The 25,297-nt window shown below is 40.6% G+C and overlaps 1 protein-coding gene across 1 annotated transcript; it reads right to left on the reverse strand.

The window, feature by feature from the left end:
* Positions 1-118: 118 nt before the first annotated feature.
* On the reverse strand, positions 119-22,366 carry IGSF10 (immunoglobulin superfamily member 10). Its single transcript, XM_032173851.2, has 6 exons — positions 22,173-22,366; positions 20,699-20,828; positions 17,057-17,447; positions 8,596-12,942; positions 6,658-7,558; positions 119-2,374 (listed from the first exon to the last, which is right to left on the reverse strand). The coding sequence occupies exons 1-6, from the start codon at positions 22,364-22,366 to the stop codon at positions 466-468; spliced, it is 7,872 nt and encodes a 2,623-aa protein (XP_032029742.1). The 3' UTR covers positions 119-465.
* Between the last annotated feature and the right edge of the window lie 2,931 nt (positions 22,367-25,297).

Genomic DNA, 25,297 nt, shown 5'->3' on the forward strand with positions numbered 1-25,297 from the left:
AAACCACAAAATATTTATACATCAGGATGGTAAATTTACATAAAGATTGTAGATTTAATATTTTCCATTGTCGTCTCTGTTCTGAGTGCCATGCTTGTAACATTGATTGATTGATTGATTGATAGGAGGTGGACACTAGGCAACTGGTATTAAAAGAAGTTCATTTTTTTACTGAAAAATTCAGGTACATTAGCCATTTGTTATTTTATAGTGGACCGTTTTAATGTTTATTGTTATTTGTTGGCAAAATAAAAGTGCCTTAAGTTAAAAGTTTGTTTTGAGATCCGTTAAAGAAATCAGTATCATCAGTTCATAATGCATTTATTTACAAGTCCTTTTATTTTGCATGTTCATTGTAAATTTAATACTGTAAATGTATTCAAATTCATTTACATGCCTATGGCTGCCTTTGATTAAACTTCTTCCAAAAAATAAATTCTTCCCAGATGTTGACTTTATTTCATGTCAGATTACTTGAATATACGTTGCTGCATAATCACTACCAAGTGGATTCTTTGCTGTGCATTTGTATATCCCAGAATCGGAGGTTTGGGGATTCTGAATGACTAGGGTACCTTGTAAGTGAAGCTGCTCACTTCCATGTGTCCTCTCTTTACTTGCCGTTGAGAGAAGGGAGTGGTCAGGCATCTCCCACGTGATTTCTGGCTTGGGAACTCCCAAGGCCACACAGTGGAGCTGAAAGGCTGCCCCTGTCCTGGTGACAATACTCCTGGGTGGACGATTTGTAATTCGGGGAGGGTAGGCTACAATCATTACTGGAACAGTAATTAGTGTATGACCAACACTATTTTGAGCCTTACAGATATAGTTTCCTCTGTCATAAGCTGTTGCTTCTTTGATGACTAAGGTGCCATTGTCATACAATATGTATTTCTCATTAATTTGAGGCCTGTCTACTACATAACCACTTGGCACAGTCCATTTGATATTTGGCTTAGGGATTCCATCAGACACACAATGCAGTGATAGAGATTCTCCACTGATGCCTTTTACTGTCCCTGGTGCATCGGTAAGAATAACTGGCTTCTGGCCGATTTCTAATATGACTAATTTCTCAATATAGCCAACTTTATTCCTAGCTGCACAGCGATATTTTCCTGTATCCTCCCGAGTTGTTTTATAAATGATAAAAGAACCATTGCTTGCTATCAGATACTGGTAACTTTGTGGTCCATTGGAAAATCGTGTGCCATTTGGTAAAATCCAGATTATTTCAGGTGGTGGGTTACCATCAACAGAGCAATTCAATGCTGTGGACTTTCCCAGCTGGGCAACTATTTTTTCATTAAATGGTTTTCTGAATGTCGGTCTTCTCAGCATTTCCAGTACTTCTAACTGTACTACCAACACACTCTCTCCACCTTCATTTCGGGCCACACAGATAAAATCGGCTGAATCTGAAAGCCTCACATTCCTAATTTCCAAGGTTCCATTTTTATGGACTGTGATTCTGCTTCCATAGTATGGGGCTGTGAGGAAAATATTGTCTGGCATGATCCACATGACTTCAGGATATGGTGTCCCTTCAGCTCTGCAGTCAAAGTGTTTTTTGGAATGTCTCACAGCTGTGGCTTTAATAACAGTTCTGTTTGTATACAGACCATTGATTAATGGAGGTTTAGAGACAACATCCAGTTTGTACATTTTGGTGTCATCCCCACTGGGATTTCGGGCTACACATACGTACTCTCCAGAATCGAGCAGTTTCACTTTGTTGATGGTCAAAGACCCATTGGCATGAAATGTGTACCTATCAGTGGAGAAGGAAATCATGTCATTGGAAGGCAGCAACCAAAATATTTTTGGTTTGGGATCCCCAATGACCTCACAGTCAAGGACAGCTGTGTCTCCAGCTTTGATTCTCTTGTTGGTTTTGTTACTCTGCCTTATCCGGGGAGCAGCCGTTATAACTGTTAAGTGAACCTTCATTTCATCTTTCCCTAGGGTGTTCTGGGCATAGCAAGTATAATCTCCTTCCTCTGCTACCCCAACTTTGTTGAAGTATAAAGTTCCATTGTTGAAAAGGGTATATCTCCTGGTCCTGTGGCCACTGTCATCTGCTTGCATTGCATTGTTGATCATGGTTCCATCGGGCAAACTCCAAGATATCTCTGGCATTGGGGAGCCAGAAGCTTTGCAATCTACTTGGAAATCTTTCCCATGGAGCACTTGCTTTCTAAAATACTGCTTGTGGTCAATTTTGGCAGGTTTCAGTCTTAGGCTGACATGCATCAGTATCAGATCATCCCCCATTTTGTTTCTTGCCGCACACAAGTAGACACCACTGTCTTTTTCTGTTACTGATCCAATAAACAGGGATCCATTTGGGTAGACGTGGATCCCGCTGCCCACTCTAAGGAGAAAAGGGATTCATTTGAGTGTGCAGCTGTCAGCAATGAGGGAAACTGTTTTACTCAGGATTGCCTCCCTCTGCCCCAGCCTTATTGAAGCATGACCAATGAAAATTGTGTATCTTTGAGGTGTAGAACATGACATTTTGAGGTATGTATATATATTGAAATGACCATGATTAACTAGCATATCCATCACCTCATAGTTACCTGTTTTTGTGTGATTAGCTTTAAATTGTTGCAATAAAAAATAAAATTACTACCAGCTTATTGTCTTCTAAGCCATTTGCTGAAAGATGAAATTATCTAATTGAACAGGTATAATTTAGTGCAAATAAGTATTTCTCAGATGGAATTCAAATGAATCTCAGTTACATAGTAATTTAAGAAAAATCTTAATGATGAGGGACGTGCTAGAAATATGGAATTTCTAGACACCATGACTTCCTTGACCATTTCACATATCAAGCAAACTAACTGGATCCACAAACATGGTCATTTTGTAATATATGTAGGTAAACTCAATTGCTCAGAAAAGATGCCAGATGATACTTTCTAAAAAGTTATTAGTAACAAAACAATTATTGAATCATTTGGTTAGAAAATAAATTCTACTTTAGCTGGGCACAGTGGCTCACACCTGTAATCCCAGCATTTTGGGAGGCCAATGTGGGCAGATCACTTGAGGGCAGGAGTTTGAGACTAGCCTGGCCAACACGGCAAAACCCCATCTCGACTAAAAATATAAAAAATTAGCTGAGCATGATGGCACATGCCTGTAATCCCAGCTACTTGGGAGGCTAAGGCTTGAGAATCGCTTGAACCCAGGAGGCTGGGGTTGCAGTGAGCCGAGATCGCACCACTACACTCTAGTCTGGGTGACAAAAATGAAACTCTGTTTTAGAAAAAAAATAAATTTTACTTTGTTATAAAGAGAATACCAACGCAAGATTCCTTAGAAGGTTGTTGCAGCAGCATCTGCCCTCTATGGGCACCTGTAGAGTGACTGGTTTTTGCACTGGATTGAGCTGTGTGGAATACCATTTTTCTCCAGATGTACAGTGGCTGCACAGCCTACCATTACCAAATTTAACCACCAGATGGCAGATCTTTCCTGGTAAAACTAAATCTAGTTTTTTAGACCAGTGGAAACTCAACTGGTGCTAAAAGTGCTATCAGGGATACCTACATGAGAAAACGTCTTTCTTATTTTTGGGCAACATGGGCTAAGCAGGTAGATAAAACTGGAGAGAAAAGTAAAAACTGTTTTCATAGCATAAGTGCTAACCAGGTCAAACAGCCTCAAGTCATTTCTTTCTCTCCTATTTTCTATTTACTTATTTATATATTTTTTGAGACAGGGTCTCACTCTGGAGCCCAGGCTACAGTGCAGTGGTGAGATCATGGCTCACTGCAGCCTCCACCTCCCAGGTTCAAGCAATCCACCAACCTCAACCTCTGAGTAGCTGGGACTACAGACACACACCACTATGCTCTCCTAATTTCTTTATTTTTTGTAGAGACAGGATCTCACTGTGTTGCCAAGGCTGGTCTCCAACTTCTGGGTTCAAGAGATCCTCCTGCCTTGGTCTCCCAAAGTGCTGGAATGACAGGCGTGAACCACCACACTCAGCCATCAAGTCATTGTTATTCTCCAGCAAAGGTAAGTATGGAAAGTATTATAGTAAAATATTAGAAAAAGTTTTTTTTTTCCCCAAATATGGAAGGAAGTTCTCTGGCATATAAACCAAGGTAAAATCAATACGAATACACTTAAAATGAAGGGAAACTGCCAGGTGCTTTGCACTGGTTGTTTAATCTTGAAGTAATTCCCTCACTATACAGCTGAAAAATTGGTATTTAGAGAGATTTAGCCACTTGCCTTAGGTCACAGGGCTGGTTCTCAAGCCTTATGCTTTCCACCATGCTATACTGGCATTCTTTCCTAATGCTTTCTAAAAGTATTGGTTCTTAAACTTGGCTAAACATTAAAATCACCTGTGGAGTTTAAAATAATACTGATGTCTGGGTCCCACCTCCAGAATTTGACTTAATATGTGTGGAGCATGGCTTGGGCATCAGGATTCTTAAAATTTTCCAGATTAAAGGTTTCCATGTGCAGCAAAGAACCACTGTTCTAACTTGGTTCTTAGTGAAGATCCCTCATCAGCTGCATTAGAATTACATGGGCCGAGTTTAAGGTGCATATTTCCTGGCTTTGGTTTCCTGAAATTCTGTTTCAATAGGTCTCGCCAAGGATATAGAAACCCACTCTTTAACAAACTTCCCAGCTAACATAAAAAATTAAGTTTGAAAACAAGCATCAAATTTTAGCAACAAAATCACCTAGAGGGCTTTTAAGAGCAGATTGCTTATTAAAACAAAATCAGAGCTCCTGATTCAACAAATTCCTAGGCAATGCTAATGCTACTGGTAGGGGGATCTTCCCTTGGAGAAAGACTGGCTTAGAGTGATATCCCCTACATTGGATGCAACTGGAGATTGTGACATATAAGAGACAGAACTATTGATGTTTCTTTTTATAAACTAATATTTTTGACAGAGATATTTTTGAAAATAGAAGGTTTCCCAGAGTGGAGGACAGAATTCTTAATAAAGACTAATGTAGAGGCATCTTCAGCCTCTCCAAAGCACAAAACTCACATTTCATAACTCAGCATTTAAAAATTCTAAATCTAAACAAATTTCAATTTAATTTAGGTGATTTTTGATGACATTTGAAAAACTTGAAAATTAACATTTACTTTTGAACTAAAGATCACAAGTTAAATTTATTAGCTGTATTCAGTATCAACTCATGTCATTAGAAAAAAATCTTCAACTCCTAAGCATGAGTACAAATTCACATTTACTATGTGTAATTTTTTTTGCATGGATATTTTCTATTAATGAATAAACAGATATATAAGATGGAAATTCTCATCCTCATTTTTTGTCATGTAATGGAAAACCATTGTGTAAAGTCATGCCACTTGCAAAAAAAAACCTCATAAGCTATAATTATTGATTTTTGAAGATAGAATTTATATAGAAAGCCAGCTATAAAATGAATATTGAGGCCGGGCGCAGTGGCTCATGCCTGTAATCCCAGCACTTTGGGAGGCCAAGGTGGGCAGATCACGAGGTCAGGAGATCAAGACCATCCTGGCTAACATGGTGAAACTCCGCCTCTACTAAAAGTACAAAAAATTAGCCGGATGTGGTGGCGGGTGCCTGTAGTCCCAGCTACTCAGGAGGCTGAGGTAGGAGAATGGCATGAACCCGGGAGGCGGAGCTTGCAGTGAGCAGAGATCACGCCACTGCACTCCAGCCTGGGCAACAGTGTGAGACTCCGTCTCAAAAAAATATATATATTCCTATGCCTATAACAGACCAGAGAAAGTGTGTATTTGTATATATGTGTCTCATCACATCAGAATGCAGGGGCCCTGAATACGTTTCACTTGGTGGAGGTCTTAATATTGTGACTTTCACAAAGTGCTTTGTAATTTTAGGAAAGAAAAAATTAAGTACTGATTATAATGAAGTTTAAAATGTCAAATAGGGGATTCAGACGAGTAAAATAACGGAGTGTCTCTTTCCAGAATCTCCAATGCATCACAAAAATTCCCTTCTCTGTTTTGTTTATAGAGAGTATGAATATATTTATACAATTACTATTTTTTTTTTTTTGAGACAAAGTCTCACTCTGTTGCCCAGGCTGGAGTGCAGTGGTGCAATCTCGGTTCACTGCAACCTCCACCTCCCAGGTTCAAGCAATTCTCCTGCCTCAGCCTCCCAAGCAGCTGGGATTACAGGCACCCGCCACCATGCCCGACTAATTTTTTTTTTTTTTTTTTGTACTTTTAGTAGAGATAGGGTTTCACCATGTTGGCCGAGCTAGTCCTGAACTCCTGACCTCAGGTGATCCACCTGCCTTGGCCTCCCAAAGTGCTAGGATTACAGGCGTGAGCCACCGTGCCTGTCCTACTGTTACTATTTTAAGACTGTGCCAAGTATGGAGATAAATGAGATTTTTTTATTCTGCCTAAAATATACAAAAACCCTAAGAAGTTGACCCTTTGAGTTAAGCATGTGAAAAGAATGGTTTTTGTATTCAAATGATCTCAAAAGATTAGTTTTTTTCGAGAGAGTTTCCTTTATGTCCAAAGTCTATCTGTACTCTAAAACTGCTGCTAGCCTCACTGTGTCACTTTTTCTATTTCAGAAGTTGTACAGCTAAATAGATAAAGCAGATAATTCCAACCCAAAGGTATAGACTTACCTATGCTGCTGGTCGACCACAGCCTTGGATGGTAACCTCCACATTATTTGGGGTTTGGGCTCCCCAGTGGCTGAGCAGTTCAGTAGTAATTTGTCCCCAAAATTCACTTCAGTCCTTTTCTGGGATGCAACTTCTATCCTGGGGCTGGTCACTCGCTCTTCCATTGTAAGCATTACTACTCTTCGCTCTGAACCAGTGGAACTGGTAGCGATGCATTCATAAGTGCCCCTGTCTGAAGAGGCTAGGTTTCTTATATACAAAGTCCCATTTGAAAATAAGAACAACTTGGAATTGGTAAACTGTAATGGTTTCACTTCAGTGCCATCAGAGAGGACCCAGTAAACGCTGGGCTGAGGAGTTCCTTTTGCAGTACAGGGCAGTTTTAAACTCTCACCCCAAGTTCCTACAATGACTTGCCTCCTTTGCTCTAGAATAACAGGTGGTGCTGCAATGACTTGTATTTTAACCAGCAGTGAATCCTGGCCACCTGGGTTGCTGGCCACACATTTGTAAAAGCCACGGTCATAAATACTGAGATTGCGGATGACCAATGTTCCATCAACCATCACCACGGCCTGCCTACTTCCCTGGGATGATTCTGAGACTACTGTTTGGTTTGCAAGAATCCAGGTAACTGTAGGGCTTGGCCTACCTTCTGCTCTGCACTTCAGTTCCACAGTGCTTCCGGAATGAACTGTGATCTCTTTGGTATGTCTCTCCAGGATCCTGGGAGGATAGGAAACCACAGACAAGGTGACATGAAGGTGGTCTGTGCCAAACAGATTGGATGCGGAACATAAGTACTGTCCGCGGTCCTGAATTTCCACCCTCTGGATGGACAGAGTACCATTGGGGAGAACCTGGACCCTGCTATTCTGTTTCCTCTTAGATAAATCAAGTCCTGAGAAGAAAAAAAGAAAATTATTGCTATAGGTCATCAAAGTTCAGACAGAAAACATAAAGCTATCGTTTTTTGGGCTACTAAGAATACACTTAAATTAAAATGAAAGCCCAGCCCTATGGCTCACTTGTGTAATCCCAACACTTTGGGAGGCTGAGGTGGGAGAATCACTTGAGCCCAGCAGTTCAAGACCAGCCTTGGAAACATAGTGAGACTCTATCTCTACAAACAAAAAATAAAGTATTAGCTAGGTATGGTGGTGTGCACTTGTAGTCCCAGCTACTCAGGTGGCTCAGATAGGAGGATCGCTTGAGCCCCTGGAGACATGATTGTACCACTGCACTCCACCCTAGGTGACAGACCAAAAAAAAAAAAAAAAAAAAAAAAAAATTAGGACATCTAGTCTTCAGATTGCTAAAATTATTCCTGGATTATTTTATTTTATTTTTATTGAGATGGAGTTTCACTCGTCGCCCAGGCTGGAGTGCAATGGCGTGATCTTGGCTCACTGCAACCTCCGCCTCCTGGGTTCAAGCAATTCTCCTGTCTCAGCCTCCCGAGTAGCTGGGACTACAGGCACACCACCACACCCAGCTAATTTTTATATTTTTTTTTTAGTAGAGAGTGGGTTTCACCATGTTGGCCAGGCTGATCCTGAACTCCTGACCTCAGGTAATCCACCCGCCTCGGCCTCCCCAAAGTGCTGGGATTACAGGCGTGAGCCACCGTGCCCAGCCTGGATTTTTTTATTCATATAATTTTACTTTAAAAGCCAGATGGTTCAACACAATAACCACTCTCTCTCTTTCAAATCATATTACTTTGAATCAGCTGTTGAGGCATTCCAAAAAATGTTCATTAACATATTTTAAGCCCTTCTGATGAGTGAAAATATGCCAGTGTCAAATGAGGATATTAATAGTTTCTATGTCTTAGAAAAATTTGAAACTGATTCTTTGGATGTTTAATCCCAAAACATAACATTCTTCTTCTTGTTTTCTAACAAAAACTAAGTGTAAAGAAAAAGTTTCAAATACCTGATGGGACTCTGGTCCAATGAATGGTGGGCAGGGGATTTCCAACAGCTTCACAGGGAAGAAAGGCATCCGAGTTAGCTGGAATAGTAAAACTTGCAGCTTTTCCTCCAACTATTCTGGGCTTTTCAAATATATATCTAGACAAAGAGTCAAAGGGAAGGAGTTTGGAAGTTGTTACTTCTTGAAGTGGTTTCTTATCAAAGTCACTCTTTGCATTCTTCTGTCCATCCCAATCTGAAGCAAGAGTGGTGGTCTCTGACACGCCTGTAGTAGCCAACATGCTTACTTCTGGCTTTTTGCCTTTTTCAGCAATTTCTGAGTATGGTTTGTGCCAAAATTGGTTTTCTGCCCAGGGAGATAGAGTTAATTTAGAATTCTGTGATTTAACTGTTGTTAGTGCTGGCATGGGAGTAGAATGTAACAGATTAGAGTAGATGAAGTGAGTGGTTCCAGTTGTGAACTTGGCATTTGGGTGAGCCTTGGAAGATGTTGCAACCTCTGCTACTAATTGCTGTGGTTTAGCATTGTGCCTTGAGGATTCATGCAGCTTGACCACTGTATTTGTCATAAGCCCGGAAATGGGAGTTGCCACGTTGTCAGTAACTGCTCTCTGAGTAAAGGGAGGGGAGATGGGAACTGGCATTAGAGTAGCACTGCTGCTCAGGAATGGTGAGATGGTTGAGTGTCTAATGATTGCTTTCCTAGTTGTGGTACTCTGGTGTGATTTGCTGGACAAAGTTGTTTCAGAAGCAATTGTGCTCTTCAAAGTCTGAGTACTCGCTTGGGCTTGTTCTTCAATCACATCTGTCAGATTAAGAGTTCTTGAATGAAAACTGATTGTGCTTGAAATCCCAGTTGTGTTTTCTGGTGGGGAATGAGCGAATGCAGAGACACTGGGCTTGACTGAAGTTTCAGCTGTGGTTAGAACAGGAGGTGTCATAGTAGTGGATGTAGTGAAGCCAGAACTCTGGTATGGAGAGATGTTTGGGTCAGTCCTATTCTTCTTTTGAGGCTCCTGTTCTCTTTGTATTGTTTGTGCTCTGGATCTCTCTGTTTGGGTTTCATAAGTGATGACAGATGCAGGGAAGGTAGGAGTTGTTGCTGGTATTGCTGTTTGCGTTGATATGATGCTTATTGTACTTGAGTCTTTGCTTATAATACTAGGAAGTATAGGGTTAAGGGGTGGGAAGGGAAGCTCCTTCATTGTTGGAAGACTTCCAGGATTGTGTGTTTTGGTGGTAGTGTGATGAGTTGTAGTCAAGGTATTAGATGGAATTTGCATCACACTTGTTGAAAGTGTGGTGAGATGGAAGGGGGAGACTTTGGGTAAAGCAGGAGACGTTTTAGGAAGCATCACAGCTGTGCTTTTTTGTAAACTAACTTTATGTTGATTCCTTAATCTGCCTTTTGGGTTATGGTTATTTACAAAGTTCTGATGCCAGGGAATTTTCCTTCTTGAAAACCTTGTAGTGGCTATAATAGTCATTGGTGGCTTGGTGATAGCACCTGAAAGTGACGATGTAATCACTGAATCTCTTTTAGCTTCATTGGTGCTAGACACACGTGGGTAACCGGCATTTATTTTGTGAGTTTTTTCCACAGGTATGGATGTTGGAGCATATGTCATGACTGCACCAGTTGGAGTCACTTGGGAAATTTCAGTACTGAAATATTTTATTGTGGGTGTTGTTTTCTCACTATCTACATTGGGTTTGTTCTCAAGTAGTAATAGTGGATTCTGGACTAGAGTTGTAGACTCTTCTGATGGGACTCTGGCAATGTCAGCTTTGGGGAAGGTGATAGGAGCAGCACTTGGAAAAGACAATGCTGCTGTGGCAGTGGTGAGCCTCTCCCCGGGAAGACAGGACAGACATGTCACATTGAGCACTGTGGCTGAGAATGCTGCTGTAGTGCTTTTCTCAGAAGAACCTCTGGGTGTTGACCTGAAAATGCTGTATCTATGCCGTCGGAGAACTGGAGTTCTATATGGGCTGATAATCCGCCCCCTTCCGCCAATTTTCCTCTGCCTCCCAAAGCGTCTGAACAGCGGGATGTTAACTGTACTATTTCTAGGGATCAGAAACTGAGAATGAGCAGCTGTGTGTGGATCTGAAGGGAACGTGGAGGTGCTAAGTATTTGAGTAGTGTGAGAATAGAAGTGATTGCGCCTGGGCTCACTGACTTCTCTTACAGATGTTTGATGACTATTTGTGGTATTTACTGACTCTAATAATAGTTTGTTGGTGGTGCTAATAAGCATTTTGACATTGACATCTTTGATCATAGTCCTCACTGTTATTGGGGGTGCACTTTGGAAATGCTGTCTTCCTCTTCCCATCTGATCAGAGTCCTGAAATTCAGTTGCTCCAAGTAGCAGTGGAAAGACAGTGGATGAATGTTGATTGGTTGTGCCTTGTATTTGGCTTGACATGGTTGGGTTTATATTCTTTGACATGGCTATAGTTTTAATAGCAGTAGACAATTTGAAATCTATGGGTTCTTCAGGTGGTAGTATTTGTGAATTCACAACAGGAGAGAATTCTGTGCCGTAATTTATGTTTGTCATAGGACCATCAGATATTGTTCTGGAGTCAGCAGTCACTGTCCTTGCTGGAAGGTTCAAAGCTTTAGTGTCCAGGACCATAAATTCCTCATGTAGAGTGAGCATGCCTGAGGAATCGTCTTCTTCACCAGGTATGTTTGGGAGTTGGGTGACCATTGGGGGCGGGCTCACTGTGGTATTTTCTCGCTTGTCTGGCACAGCATTCTTTTTAGCTTTCTCCAACAGTGCCGCCCAGTGTTGTGGGTCAATTCTCCTAGCAGAGGGAGGGAAATGCCTCCTATTCTCCCTAAAACGTCGATGTGTTGAATCTCCACGTTGCTGGAGTATTAATTCCCGATAGTTGTGCCTCTTACTTGTGCTTAAGGTGTTTTTTCCAACCTCAGCCTCCATCAGAGCAGATGTACGAGGCTGTGCACCTGGTGGCTCCTTAAGATGAGCAATAGAATTGGACTCATCAAGTCCAGATCCCTCTGTTTCTCCATCATGCTCCAAGGGCCTTTGTCCTTTCATCTTGACTGAAACTTGGAAAATCAAAAAATCAACCCCTGATGGGTTGGCTGCCACACAGTGATAATAACCTTGGTCTTTCGGGGTGACCTGTAATATTCTTAATGTGCCATTGTTAAGAACTTTCTTGTCTCTTGATGACTGATAGAGCACATTGTTTCCTGGAAGAACCCAGCTAATAGAGGCATCTGGGATACCAGTAGAATGGCATGGAAGATCAAGTGTTTCACCAATGAAAACTGTGTGATGAATCCCATTTTCCTGATGGGCTTCGACCAAAGGTTCTACCACAGTTATTCTATAGGTGAGAATATCTGCATCATCATAATTGCTGCTTATACAGTGATATATGCCTGTGTCAAAACTATCAGCCATCTGGAGTTCCAATTTTCCACTTTTGTCTATTAGGATCCGTCCATCCTCACTGACATAAGGGGCTCTCACTTTACTTCCATCAGCTAGAAGCCACTCCAAGTGTGGGGTGGGGTCTCCTTGGCCTGGGCAGTTCAGGCCAACAGTTCCACCTACCAAGACAGTATGTTCCAGCTTAGTATTGTTATCCCTTGAAATCATAGTCCATTTATGTTTCACTGGCCTCATCTCTGCTCTTGGTAAAGTGATTTGAGCGTCACTGGAGTACTGGATCTGTAATGTACTGAGTGTGGTGGCAGTTCTGTTCAGCTGCAAGGAAATTTGGTCTTGCATTAACCAAGAGGGATCTGCTCTGAGATCTGCCTCTATGTTGGTAAAAATGTCTTCAGGCTTAGGAGCCACCTGTTTATATTTGTAATAGAGCTGCGGTGTTTCACTAAGCAAGTGGCTCCTTTCTAGTATCAGAGGAGAATCACTGTACAAAGCCAGAATTTGCCACACTGGCTGAATGTGACTGTAATCTATGTTGCACACCAAAAATGTTGAAAATGAAGTATCTAGCACGATGTAGTCATTTTCTTCAGTGAATGCAATGGGTGATGTCCTTGAGGGCTTTTGAATGCTGCAGACCATGTTAGCTTCATTTCCAGACTGATCTGTCATATTCAAAGTGAGGGAGCCAAAGGGTGCCATGAAACCTTGGGGAGAGATGAAAGGAGAACCACTATCTTCCAGAATAGTCAGGCTCTTTGATTTCAGGGATGAGTCAATGGTTGGCTTGGCACACTGGAAAGCTGCAGCTGAGACCATAGCTAAGGGCTTGCCTTTAGAAGTCCTAGGGTTCATGCAAAGTGGACATTGCTGAGCACTAGAGGGACTTCTATCTTTTTTGCATTTTATTACATCTGGAAAAAAATCACAATTGAGTTATCAGTCATGACCTCTTTATGAATTGACATAAACATTTTGAAGAAATAGCTTTTGCTAGAAGCTGAAACAATTTGGAAATTTTAGTGTTCAATAGAAAGTTTTCTGATTTTTTGCTTCTGAATTGATTTTTTAAAAAGCTATGTATGTATACCCTGCTACAACATAATATGCATAGACATAGAATTTTGTCTATCTTATTCACTGCAGTATTTCCCATGTTCAGCAAATGCCTGATATATATTTGGTACTCAGTAAATATTAGTTGAATTAGTCATTTTTTTTTATCTAGGGAAACAAAATGATATGCTCATGTTTGTCAGTTTTTATTAATAACAGTTTAGTTCTATTTCTTCATTTTAACATTTTAATATGGCCACAGGACCTCATTGTTCTCTAAAAGGTAAGCTGTTTGTTAAAGGATTATTTATAACTCCTTGGATATCATTAAAAAACCCAAGTTTATTTCCATTATCCAAAAGAATATTGACCGAATTACAGGGTACCTTGACCTGGTGTAGCTTAGTAGCAATAGGAATTAAGAGAAGCAGATGGATGCAGGAGACAATGAAGCAGGTAGAATCAATCAATAGGAGGTGAGGATTGATTGAATACGGACAGTGACTAAAAGGAAGGGTCAAGGAAGACTCCATTTTATGACTTTGGAAACTGGATGGTTGATGGTTCCCTTGGATGAGGTAGATGCACTAGAGCAGGTTCAGGTTTAAGGGGGAGGGAAGAACACTGTGCCAAGGCAGTGGGGAGGCCCATTAAAGGTCTGACATTCTGGCGAAGTCAGAGGTTGCAAGTCTTACAGCACTAGGACCAGCATTATAAGGACCAGAATTTCTAAGTCATAGGTGCCTTGTCTTTCAAATATTTGGATATCACATACCATTTAAAAGCTCTGCTCTGGTGAGCCTATTTAAAATGGCTCATCACTGGAATACTTGGTAAGAGGTATAGACTTTTCCCTTACACAAAATACAGCCCGAGACATCCATGCCGTTCCATGTAGTAGCTCTTCTATGATGCACTGGACACAGCACTTAAAAAAGCATTGTACTTCTTAGAAGATCTAATTTGTCAGAGTGGCTAGATAGGGTCAAATCTCCTTCCCATGTGTGCACATGTCCTCTCAAAGGCTTAAGAAACTCACTCTGACCAAGGACACCAAACTATTCTGTGTGTACTACAGTGTGACAGGTAATGTGACAGATGCCTGACCAGTAGGCATTCTTCCGCAAATTTTATAGTCTAAACCTATGCAGAGGAGGAGGCTGGCAAGTTGGGAAACCTTTGAACAATCATAAGAGTTGCCTCCTGGCCGGCCGCAATAGCTCACGCCTGTAACCTCAGCACTTTGGGAGGCTGAGGCGGGCGGATCACCTGAGGTTGGAAGTTCGAGACCAGTCTGACCAACATGGAAAAACCCCGTCTCTACTAAAAATACAAAATTAGCCAGGCATGGTGGCACATGTCTATAATCCCAGCTACTCGGGAGGCTGAGACAGGAGAATCACTTAACCCAGGAGGCAGAGGTTGTGGTGAGCCAAGATCACACCATTGCACTCCAGCCTGGTCAACAAGAGCAAAACTCTGTCTCAAAAAAAAAAAAAAAAGAGTTGCCTCCCAATCACCCACTTGCCAACAAGCTGTATTCCTTTACCTACTTATCAGTACCCTGGGCTAAGACAACATGGCAGACTTCTGGCTTAATGAAACCTCATCATAGAATATGCTCACACTGTGGCATGCTTATTATTGCTTACACTGAGCCAGAGTTAGCAGGCCTTGGACATCAGGTATTTTGCCTCAAATGCAAACCTGACCACATCACCTCCATTCCCTCCATCATACTCGGTTCCAGCCCCATGGAAATCCTTTCCATTCCTCAACCCTGCCATGCCCCATTGGCTCTGGCATACGCTGTTCCTTCTATGTCCTGTACACTTGGTGTCTTTCATCATGACCCGAGTACTTACCAATCATGCTTCAGAACCCAGTCTGAACAGCACTTCTTCTGGGTGGGCTCCCTGTTTTATAGTCTTCTGGTACCTTTCACCTCTTATATCCTACTTTTTCATTATTCACTATTAGAATAACCTGTTTATTTATCTGTCTTCCCATTAAACTATAAACTTCATTCTTGTTCATCTGTATGTCCCCAGCCCTGGCCAATGGATGCTCAGGAAAGATCAGCAGAAGGAAGAAAGGCAGACAGGCAGGCAAGAAAAAGTGCCTAATTCTATGACCATGTTTTTTTGTTTGTTTTTTCACATTTCAACTTATAAATTGAGATGTGCCTTACAATTGAAGACGTTTTACAGTAACAACTGACAAATTGGCAATCAATATAGCTATCACAGCTTGTATACCTATAAAGACTGTCATAGCTATTGTCATTGCTTTCCATTGTATCACATGTATTGGTGCTACGACATATATTAAATTTGCCTTTAAAATGTTTTAATTAAGATTACACTATGATTTAGCATTAAAACAGGTTGTCAAGTATGTAAAAAAGAATGGAAACAGAGCAGCAGAACATAGATTTCATATTCATGAAATAAATGCTCATTAGAGAAACAGCCACAAATTCACTTTATAGAAATGCTGCATCAACATCTTTGCGGAATCAAAGAATAGAAGATAACCACAAGTAGATAAAGGAGTGTTACATTTAACTACTGAGATCAGTGCAAAAGGATTGCCTACCACATGCCAAGTGAGGCAACTGAAGGCATGAACAACTGTCGAATCTCTTGGAATCAACGAAAATTTTTCAAAGCAGAAGAGGTTGATGTGACTGACCCATGGGTCTTGTAAAAATTATTAAGTCATCTCAGTCAAAAGGATAACACTTGATTATTAAGACTGAAAGATGTGAGCCCCTATGGGTTTAATCATTTTACATATATAGAGTTATGAATTGATTAACAGGGACACATTCTGAAAAATGCATCATTAGGCAATTTTGTCGTGCAAACACTATGGAGTGTACTTACACAAACCGAGTTAGTATAGCCTGCTACACACCTAGGCTATATGGTAAAGCCTACTGCTCCTAGGCTACAGACCCATACAGCATATTACTCTACTGAATACTTTAAGCAATTGTAATACAATTGGAATTATTTATGTATCTAAACTTAGAAAAGGTAACATGTTGCACTACCACTTTATGATGGCTACAATGTCACTAGGCAATAGTTTTATTTCACCTCCATTGTAAATCTTATGGGACCATCATTATATATGCCATCTGTTGTTGACTGAGATATCAGTATGCAGTGTGTGATTACGTGTGTGTGCATACGTATATGTACATATGACATGTATAAATGCATATATGATGTGTTTTTATACATATATGTAAGTTTGGGACATATTGAGACCACAGTTACAGATAAATTAGATACAGGAAAGGCAAAAGACTTCTAATAGTAGTAAATATAACCAAATGTTATCCATTCAAGAATGGAAGTATAGGCAAACAACCCAAGTGGTGAAATGGTTATTCTGATGGAGATGGGGTGGGTGGAGAAGCAGCCAGACTTCTCAGAAGGACTGAGCAGTTTGCTGGCTGGCTGAGAACCATCAAGCAGAAAAAGAAAGGAAGGGCTCCAGGCAGGGGCAGCAGCAGGTATGAGGAGGTAAAACAGTTTGTGGTGTGGCAGAAGTTGTCCAGAGTTGTTAAGAGCAAAAACTGCCTGTGTGCCTGGGATGGGCGGGGCTGAGGGTTGGAGAGGAGGGAAAGGAGGCTGAGGATAGGCCAGCACCACACTAGGAGGACCTGGCTTGTAGCCTAGGGAGCATGAGATTTATTCTCTAAGCCAGGGATCAGCAGCATTTTTATAAAGAGCCAGATAGTAAGGATTTTTAGGCTTTGTGAAACAGTTCTCTGACACTACTTGACTGCCACAGTAGCCAAAACACAGCCATAGATGATGTGTAAATAATTATTCTTGAATTATTTCTGAGATGTTATTTTCTCTCCTAAATTATCCTGGCCTCTCCACTTCCTACTATAACACCTCCAAGCAGATTTCCTCCATTTAATTGGGACAAAAAAATAAACAATATAGATACCTGGCTTCTCCTGTATCCAGTCAGACAACCACTTTAAATGGCAATCACAGGTCCATGGGTTCCCATGCAGGTAAAGGCTGTCTAGGTCAGGCATATAGGAGACCATCTCTTGAGGGAGGGAGGTCAGGAAGTTATCAGACAAGTATAGGAACTTAATGAAAGAGATTTTAAATATCTGGAGGTAGCTCAAAGAGACAAATGTATCTGGATGGAGCTTAGTGAGCTGATTTCCTTCCAAGTGCACCAGGCGGAGAAAGTTGAGCCCATAAAAAACCTCTGGGTTTATAAACTCAATATTGTTGTGGTCCATGTGCAATCGTGTCAAGCTCCTGAGGCCATAAAAAGTATCTTTCTGAAGTTTTCGGACTTTGTTGTAGCTCATTTTTAAGACCTATGAATTAAAAAAAAAGAACATATTTATATTGTCAAAGGAATTTTCACAAGAGGAAAAAGTCCTATCAATAACAAAACATGTTGAAATTAATTCAGTGCAATTTGTATACCTTCTTAGGATCCCAATTCAATCAAATTCGTTGCAAATTAAATATGACAATATCAGAAAAATTAGAACACTCATGAACATTTGCCTATTGATATTAAGGAATGAGATATATTTTCTTTTTTTTTTTTTTTTTTTTTTTTTTGAGACAGAGTCTTGCTCTGTCGCCCAGGCTGGAGTGCAGTGTTGTGATCACTGCTCACTGCAACTCCGCCTCCTGGGTTCAAGCAATTCTCCTGCCTCAGCCTCCTGGGTAGCTGGGATTACAGGCACCCACCACCATGCCCGGCTAATTTTTGTAGTTTTAGTAGAGATGGGGTTTCACCATGTTGGCAAGGTTGGTCTCAAACTCCTGACCTCAGGTGATCCGCCCACCTCAGCCTCCCAAAGTGCTGGGATTACAGGCACGAGCCATCACGCCCAGCCAGGAATGATTGTTAAAATTTAAGATATATGAATGATATTGTGGTTATTTAAAAAATATTTCTTAATTTTGAGATATATAGAAGTACTTACAGATGAGTATTATGAAAATTTGGATTTGTTTCAAAATAATTGAATGGAGTGGAGAGTAGTGGGTAGGGGTGCAGGTGAGACATCTGCTATGAGTCCATAACTATTGCAGCTGGGTAATGGTCCATTACAGTTCATTATATTCTCTCTACTTTTCTCCATGGTTGAAAATTTTTATAAGGTTTTTTTAAGTCTTAGTATTTCAAGTAAATTTAGGATTTCTTAAACATAAATTTTTCATAAGAGAGACTATTGATTTTAATTTATTGAGTTATAGTTCACATGCCATAAAATCTACCTTTTAAAGTGTACAACTGGCTGGGCATGGTGGCTCCCAGCACTTTGTGAGGCTGAGGCAGGCAGATCACTTGAGGCCAGGAGTTTGAGACCAGCCTAGCCAACATGGTGAAACCCCATCTCTACTAAAAATACGTATACACACACAAAATTAGCCGGGCATGGTGGCACACACACGTACTCCCAGCTACTCAGGAGGCTGAGGCAGAGAATCATTTGAACTTGGAAGGTGGAGGTTGTAGTGAGCTGAGATTGTACCACTGCACTCCAGCCTGGGTGACAGAGCAAGATTCTGTCTCAAAAAATAATAAAAAAGTGTACAATTTATTGTTTTCTAATATATTCATAGAGTTGTGCAACCATATCTACTGTCAGAAACTTCTAAATAAAGTTTCTTTTTTGTGTTTTTTTTTTTTTTTTTTTTTTTTTTGAGATGGAGTTTCACTCTTGTTGCCCAGGCTGGAGTGCAATGGAGTGATCTCAGCTCACTACAACCTCCGTCTCTTGGGTTCAAGCGATTATCCTGCCTCAGTCTCCCGAGTAACTGGGATTACAGGCATGCGCCACCATGCCTGGCTAATTTTTTGTATTATTTAGTAGAGACAGGGTTTCTCTATGTTGGTCAGGCTGGTCTCGAACTCCCAACCTCAGGTGATCTGCCCCCCCCTCGGCCTCCCAAAGTGCTGGGGTTACAGGTGTGAGCCACTGCACCCGGCCTAAAGTTTCTAATAAACTTTATTTTGCACCTTAAAATAAAAACTAATACCCATTAGCAGTCATTTTTCCCATCCTCTTAGCCCTTCACAACCACGAATATACTTTGTTTCCATGGATTTGCCTATTCTAAATATTTTATATAAATGGAATCATACACTCTATGGCGTTGTGTCTGGCTTCTTTCACTTAGCAAAATGTTTTCAAGACCCATCCCTCTCATAGCATGTATCAGCCCTTCATTCCTTTCTTTGCTGAATAGTATTCTACTGTATACACGCACAACACTTTATCTATCATTGGTTGATGGACATTAAGAGGTTGTCTTATACTTTTTGGATATGAGTAATACGACTAATTTTGAGTTGCAATTAAAATAATTTTGAATATTTCAGTAGTGCTCAGGTATTCTCCAATTCCCTCTCCAATTACCAGTTGAACATACTCTCTCCCATAAAGAAAAAAGAAATGCTAATAAACACAATTTCTCATCATATTTTCCTGACTTGGCCTGAACAATCATCTCTGTTGAAAATGCTTTTCTAGAATGCCAAGACCCCTAATAAGAAAAAAATAAGTTGGCAACATAGAAGAGCTTTGCCCCAAATGTAACCTGGGAGTTCAATCTCCAACTCAATGTTCCTCAATATCCATTGAAAATTTGGTCGAGAGAATAAATATATGTAGAGAATTCTATAAAGGACACACAATCCATCTATTCCTCCAAAGACATACATTCCAAATAGAGCCTGATTAACCAAATCAACACAATCACATAGCTGCATTATACTCTATTGCTCTCCACCATGGTTATAACCTCCCTTACGTAGTTCTGGTATATGTTAGAAGGCTCTATGAACACAGGTACTTTATCTTTTATAAGGATATTATTGACTTTATTTTATGACACTGTATTTTATGAGGAGCTGTGTAAGACATTTCTTTCTGATTTAAAATCATACATGGCTGTGCTTTTCCTGAACAGTTTAAGTTTTAATAGATGTCATGTATTGTTAGCGTCTCAAAAGCTTCAAGTCCTACTTACAGCAGACATAAAGGTCTCTATGTATGCATTTCCTCGTGTTCCCTTTATTCTTATCTCTAGGCTTATTTTACCTTTTACTTTGTCACTTACTTTTGTGATCATTCTTGCATGATTTTATGCATCCTTGGGAGTCCTCATAACTTTAAAAAATTGTTTGAACAAGGTAGAACATGAATAAGTAAATAAAATGAAACTGAAAACAGTACATTGATTTATATAAAACTATTATCTGTCTAAGATAGTCATTACTTTTAGGAACCACATTCAATTCCCAGATAAACATGACTAGAAGTATCCTTTTAGGATTAAATTTTGAAGGTTTATCATCTCTGGGTATTGATGTTTCTTTCTATTAGCTTGAGGTATTAGAAAACTTGCCTCAGAGTTTTCTTATTATTCTAATTTACACACACAGTTCCACAGTTAAAAATCCGTTAACATTCTCCATTGAGGTTTGCTTCTAATTTATAGAATGTTGATTTTCGTATTGTGTAGAGATAGGCAGCCTTTGAAGGTCTATCTCACAGGTCCCACCTTACCTCTTTAACCTGCCCCCTCTCTCCATCAGTCTCACCTGCAAGGCCTGCAAATCTGAGAAGGTCTTGTCAGGGATTGTGTGAATGCCATTGCTGTGAAGCATGAGTAACTCCAGTTTGGTCAGGCCAGAAAAATCTGTTTCCATCAATCTAACCAAGCTGTTGTATCTGAAATAAAAAATGACATTCTAGGCATAAGCTAAGTCTGTCAACTAAAGTTCACATGTCATAACCAAAATAAACACAAAAAAACTCAATACCTCTCTTTATAACTGTACTCTATTGAGACAATCAAATGCTTCAAATACTGAAATTCACCTGATGCCACAGAAGGTCGACTCTCTACCCAGTTCTTGCCGTTTCAGTTACAATTACCCCCCTCACATTCTGGGAACTTGTCACATTTCTTCTCATTTTCAAACTTTTATATATATGCTGTTTCCTCAGGTTGGAATGCCCTTGACCTCATCTTTTTCTATTTGTGAACACTTAATATCTAGCCCATTGTTTCATGACACTATCGCCTCACCACTCCCCCAGGTGGAATTCGTCAGCAGTGGTTAAGAAGCCTGGGCTCTGGAGCCCAGGCTTGGGCGTATGGTTTGGGTATGATTATGAGCTCAGACTCAACTGAGTAGCGGTGCAACCCGGGTAAAATCAGCAGCCTTTCTGTGCCTCAGTTTCCTCATCTATAAAATGTAAATAATAGAACCCACTCCAAAGGGGTTATGAGGATTAAATGGATGCAGTGCTTAACCTAATGCCAGCACCTACTGAGCACAACCTTAGTGTTAGCTCTTAATATCAGTGTCTGTCTCTAAAACACTTTGTATGCTATATTAGTTTTTATTAATTGTATTGACCGTACATTTCTCTTGTCTTTTTAACTATCAATACACCTCCTAGAAGTGAGTAATATATCTTACCACTGTATCCCCAGTGCATAGTACATGCTCACTAATGTCAAATAAACGATGTTAAGTCCAACATGTGTATTCAGACACAGACTTTTTTTTCATGAACATTTAAAATACAGTCATATTTTAAAAAATTTAATTAGGCATCCATTTTAAATAAGTTTGTATGGAAAGAAACCAAAGGGCCTATAAAAAGGATATATATATAGTGTGTGTGTGTGTGTGTGTATTACACAGGCAGACACTTCCAGTTACCCTGTCATCTCTTATGATGAATGATCATAACCCCAATAGTTAACAGAAACTATATCATTTTCCAGCAAAAATGTAGCCAGAATGAAGCTTTTTACCACCATGAGTCTCCCAACCTACCAAGAGGGACTTCAAATTCTAGAAGAACTTTCTCCTAATAAAAGTTTACCAGGAAAAGTTTTCTTATTGCCCCCAACAAACAAAATTCTCATGAGCTCATTTCAGAAAAGAAATATTGTTAAAACAATTGAGATTCATCTCCCAAAGTCACAGATGTTTGAGGGACAAGTCACCGCTGTGATTGATCCCTCTCTGAGAAGAGGAAACATGGGGTCTCACACACCCTAAATTGATGCGTTCCACATTGGGCGGGATGCTGTCTGGGATGGAGGTCAGGTACCGAAATGTGCAGTGTACCTCCGTAGGCATATAACAGGCACAGCGGCGAGGACAGGCCCTGCCCCCAGGGGTGGCGACCAGACAGATCACAGCAAAGGAGACCAGCAAGCAGGTAATTCCTCTGCCTTTTACCTTCATCCTGAAAAAACATCACACCTCAGGGTTATAAAGAGCAGTGGAGCAAAGTCCCAGGACCACCACACAGTCACTCTGGGAATCTGGGAGACCTTCTTTAAGGGTCATAAGTGGCCGATTCCATTCCTACCCTTTGTGGTCATATGTACTCTTTACAAAACCATAGTGTGTGCTGCTGGCCTCACACTATGCTTTATGATCAAGTGGGATATTTACTGTTGTGAAAATTTCTTCACAGCTTCTCACTTCTTAATGAAAACCAGCAATCCCTATTACTCAGGCATTCATTAAAAGGAAAACTGGAAACCATAAGAAAGATATTGTGACAACTAAAATATATAGAATTTAGTTTCCTTTATATACATTAATTCCTTTAGAGTAACTTTCAAGAAACTGATTATAACAGTAATACCTGTGCTTAATAAAACATTTGGAAACTGTAATTAAGCAGTAAAAAGGAAAAAAATTACTCAATCTCACCACTTATATAATCCTTAAACATGTTGTTGTATTCCTTTCCAGCCTTTTTCATCTATTGTGTGTATATGTATAGGTGTACATACATTTACGTGTATATGTGTACATGTGATCAAACTCAATTTTGTAACACGTTTTATCATTTCATATATAATATGTTTTTTCATTTTATTAAACCTTCTTCAGAAACATTTTTTAAAGATTGTAATAATCTACTGGAAGGGAGAATAAATCTCTTTGTAACCGGTTTTCAAGTCCCTGCCAAAAAAAAAAAAAAAAAAAAAAGATACATCGAACACTTCACTGCCAAGTAATGATCACAAGCAACAGCGACTGACCAGCTGAGAGGGCTTGAGCCATGCTGACCCTGTGCAGGCGTGATGCTGTCTTTTTTGCTCAGCTTAGGACATCTCTCTGCCTTTTTCCCTGGTCCCTCCTCCAGCTCATGGCTGCCACAGGAGGTGGGGAGCATAACCAGGGAAGAAATATGCTCAGCTTGTCAGAAAAAAAAAAAAAAAAAAAATGGTATCTGTTACCCATATGTGGGGCAAGCCCAGGAATTCAAACCTAATTCTCTCCTGAAATGCAGGATTGAAATAAACTCTTTATTGTGCTTTTCCAAGCAAAATGACCTTCATAATTTGTAATAAATCCCACTGTTCCGTGGAATAGCATGATGTTGGATTCCACCAGCAACCACCCTTTAGCTACAAACTACACTGAGAAATAACACTGGGGCTGAACTGCTTGGATTTTCATACAGATAAAAAGATGATGGATGTATTATTATAATTTAGTCCAAATTAAAATTTAAGATAGGATTAATCATATGACCACTTTTGCCATTGTAACCACCTGGTTACAAAAATTTTAAATAAGCTTTGTATGACTGGAGACAGCATTTCCACCTTATCATTAGATAAACAAAGGAAGGAACAGCAGGATGAAGGTAATTCTCTCATTCAGCTTAAATAAAAGTTCTAGGTATGCCCAAAAGTTCTGGGTATGCCCACAGTCGAATTATTTAAAAGAGGATCAAAAGCATAAGACAACATATGAATAAGGGATTCTCACAAACGTAAGCCTGAAAATGTACATAATGAAATAGGAATTAGCAATACCTGAGCTCTTCTTTCAGGTCCTGAATCCTCTTGTGACATAGGCAGAGACAGAAAATCTTCCCAGGAAATGGAAAATTGTGTCCAAACCTGAGGGAGGAGAAGTTCTCTGCTCCAAAGTGAGCAAAAAGCCTTATTCTTTTTGGCTTACAGCTCAGGAGTAATGCTCTTCAGGCAGGCCTGGAGCCGCTTCCACAGCTTCAAAGTTCTATAACCCATAACCACATTAACCCAGAAGCGTTCTTTTATTATGATGCTTGCTGTTGCAGAAACAAAAGGCTAAGTGGAGGGTTTTAAATTTCCTTTCTCCTCCCTCAATAGTGTACTTTAGTACTCCTTAAAGTTGTCACTTGAATATTAACTACTACTAATCACTCCATTTTGCTCCAAAGTCCCAAGAGCTTCTCCTCAAATTGTCTTTTTTGGACAAATCTGTCACAGATGTCTCCATCTATTGATTGTCTTTCCTCAGTGTGTGTTTTTTTGCCTGGCACCAGTCACCGAAGAATTGTCGTGTGCTTTCCTACCCCTACCTTCTCCGGGTGCGTCTTCCCTCCCCCATCCTCAGTCCTCCCCGCTCCAGCGGCTGCTCCTGCAGCCACGGTACTCGCTCCATTCCCACGCCAAGCCCCACCCGGCGTGGGGTTCCAGCCCTTTCCAGGGAAGGATTGGCCGAGGCGCTCACCTGTTTGCCCTGGTGACCAATGGGCTCGAGCTGCCCGGGCTAGGTCCCGGGCTCAGCTGCTGGGGTCCTGCGGAGCTGGTCCGGAGCCCTGGGAGGGAAGTAAGGAAGGCGGGGCGAGGGCGGGGGATGAGCCCGACTTCTGTGTCTCGGGACGCGGCCGGGGCTCAGCAGCACAAGGATGAGAAAGGACCACCGGGCCCCTCTTTATATTTACGAGCGTGTGGAGAAGCTAATTCGCCGTGCCTTCACTCTTCCTCCTCGTTTTTAAATTCCCAGGGCTTTCTCCTAGCAAGTTGGCAGGTCCTGGCTGGGTGGCAGAGCAGTTTCAGTGGCCGCCCGTTCATTTCCTCCTTGACCTCTTCCACCTGTTGACAGGTGGGCCTTTTGGTTTAAGGGTGTACGTAAATCGCCGCAGGCTGTCCTTGGTCCTGTGGCTCCCAAAGTTCTATTTGAAGGCTAAGTTAGTGTTAATGACCTGTGGTGCCTGCAGTGTGAATGTTTTATTTAAACCCCTCTTTTAAAAATAAGTAAATTATATTGCGTATATTTAAGGTATACAACATATTATAGGCTATATATAGATAGTAAAATGGTTACTATAGTGAAACAACATATCCATCATCTCACATAGTTACACCATTTTTGTTTTTGTGA

Source organism: Hylobates moloch, unplaced genomic scaffold, assembly GCF_009828535.3.
Source record: "Hylobates moloch isolate HMO894 unplaced genomic scaffold, HMol_V3 SCAFFOLD_13, whole genome shotgun sequence".
NCBI lineage: Eukaryota > Metazoa > Chordata > Mammalia > Primates > Hylobatidae > Hylobates > Hylobates moloch.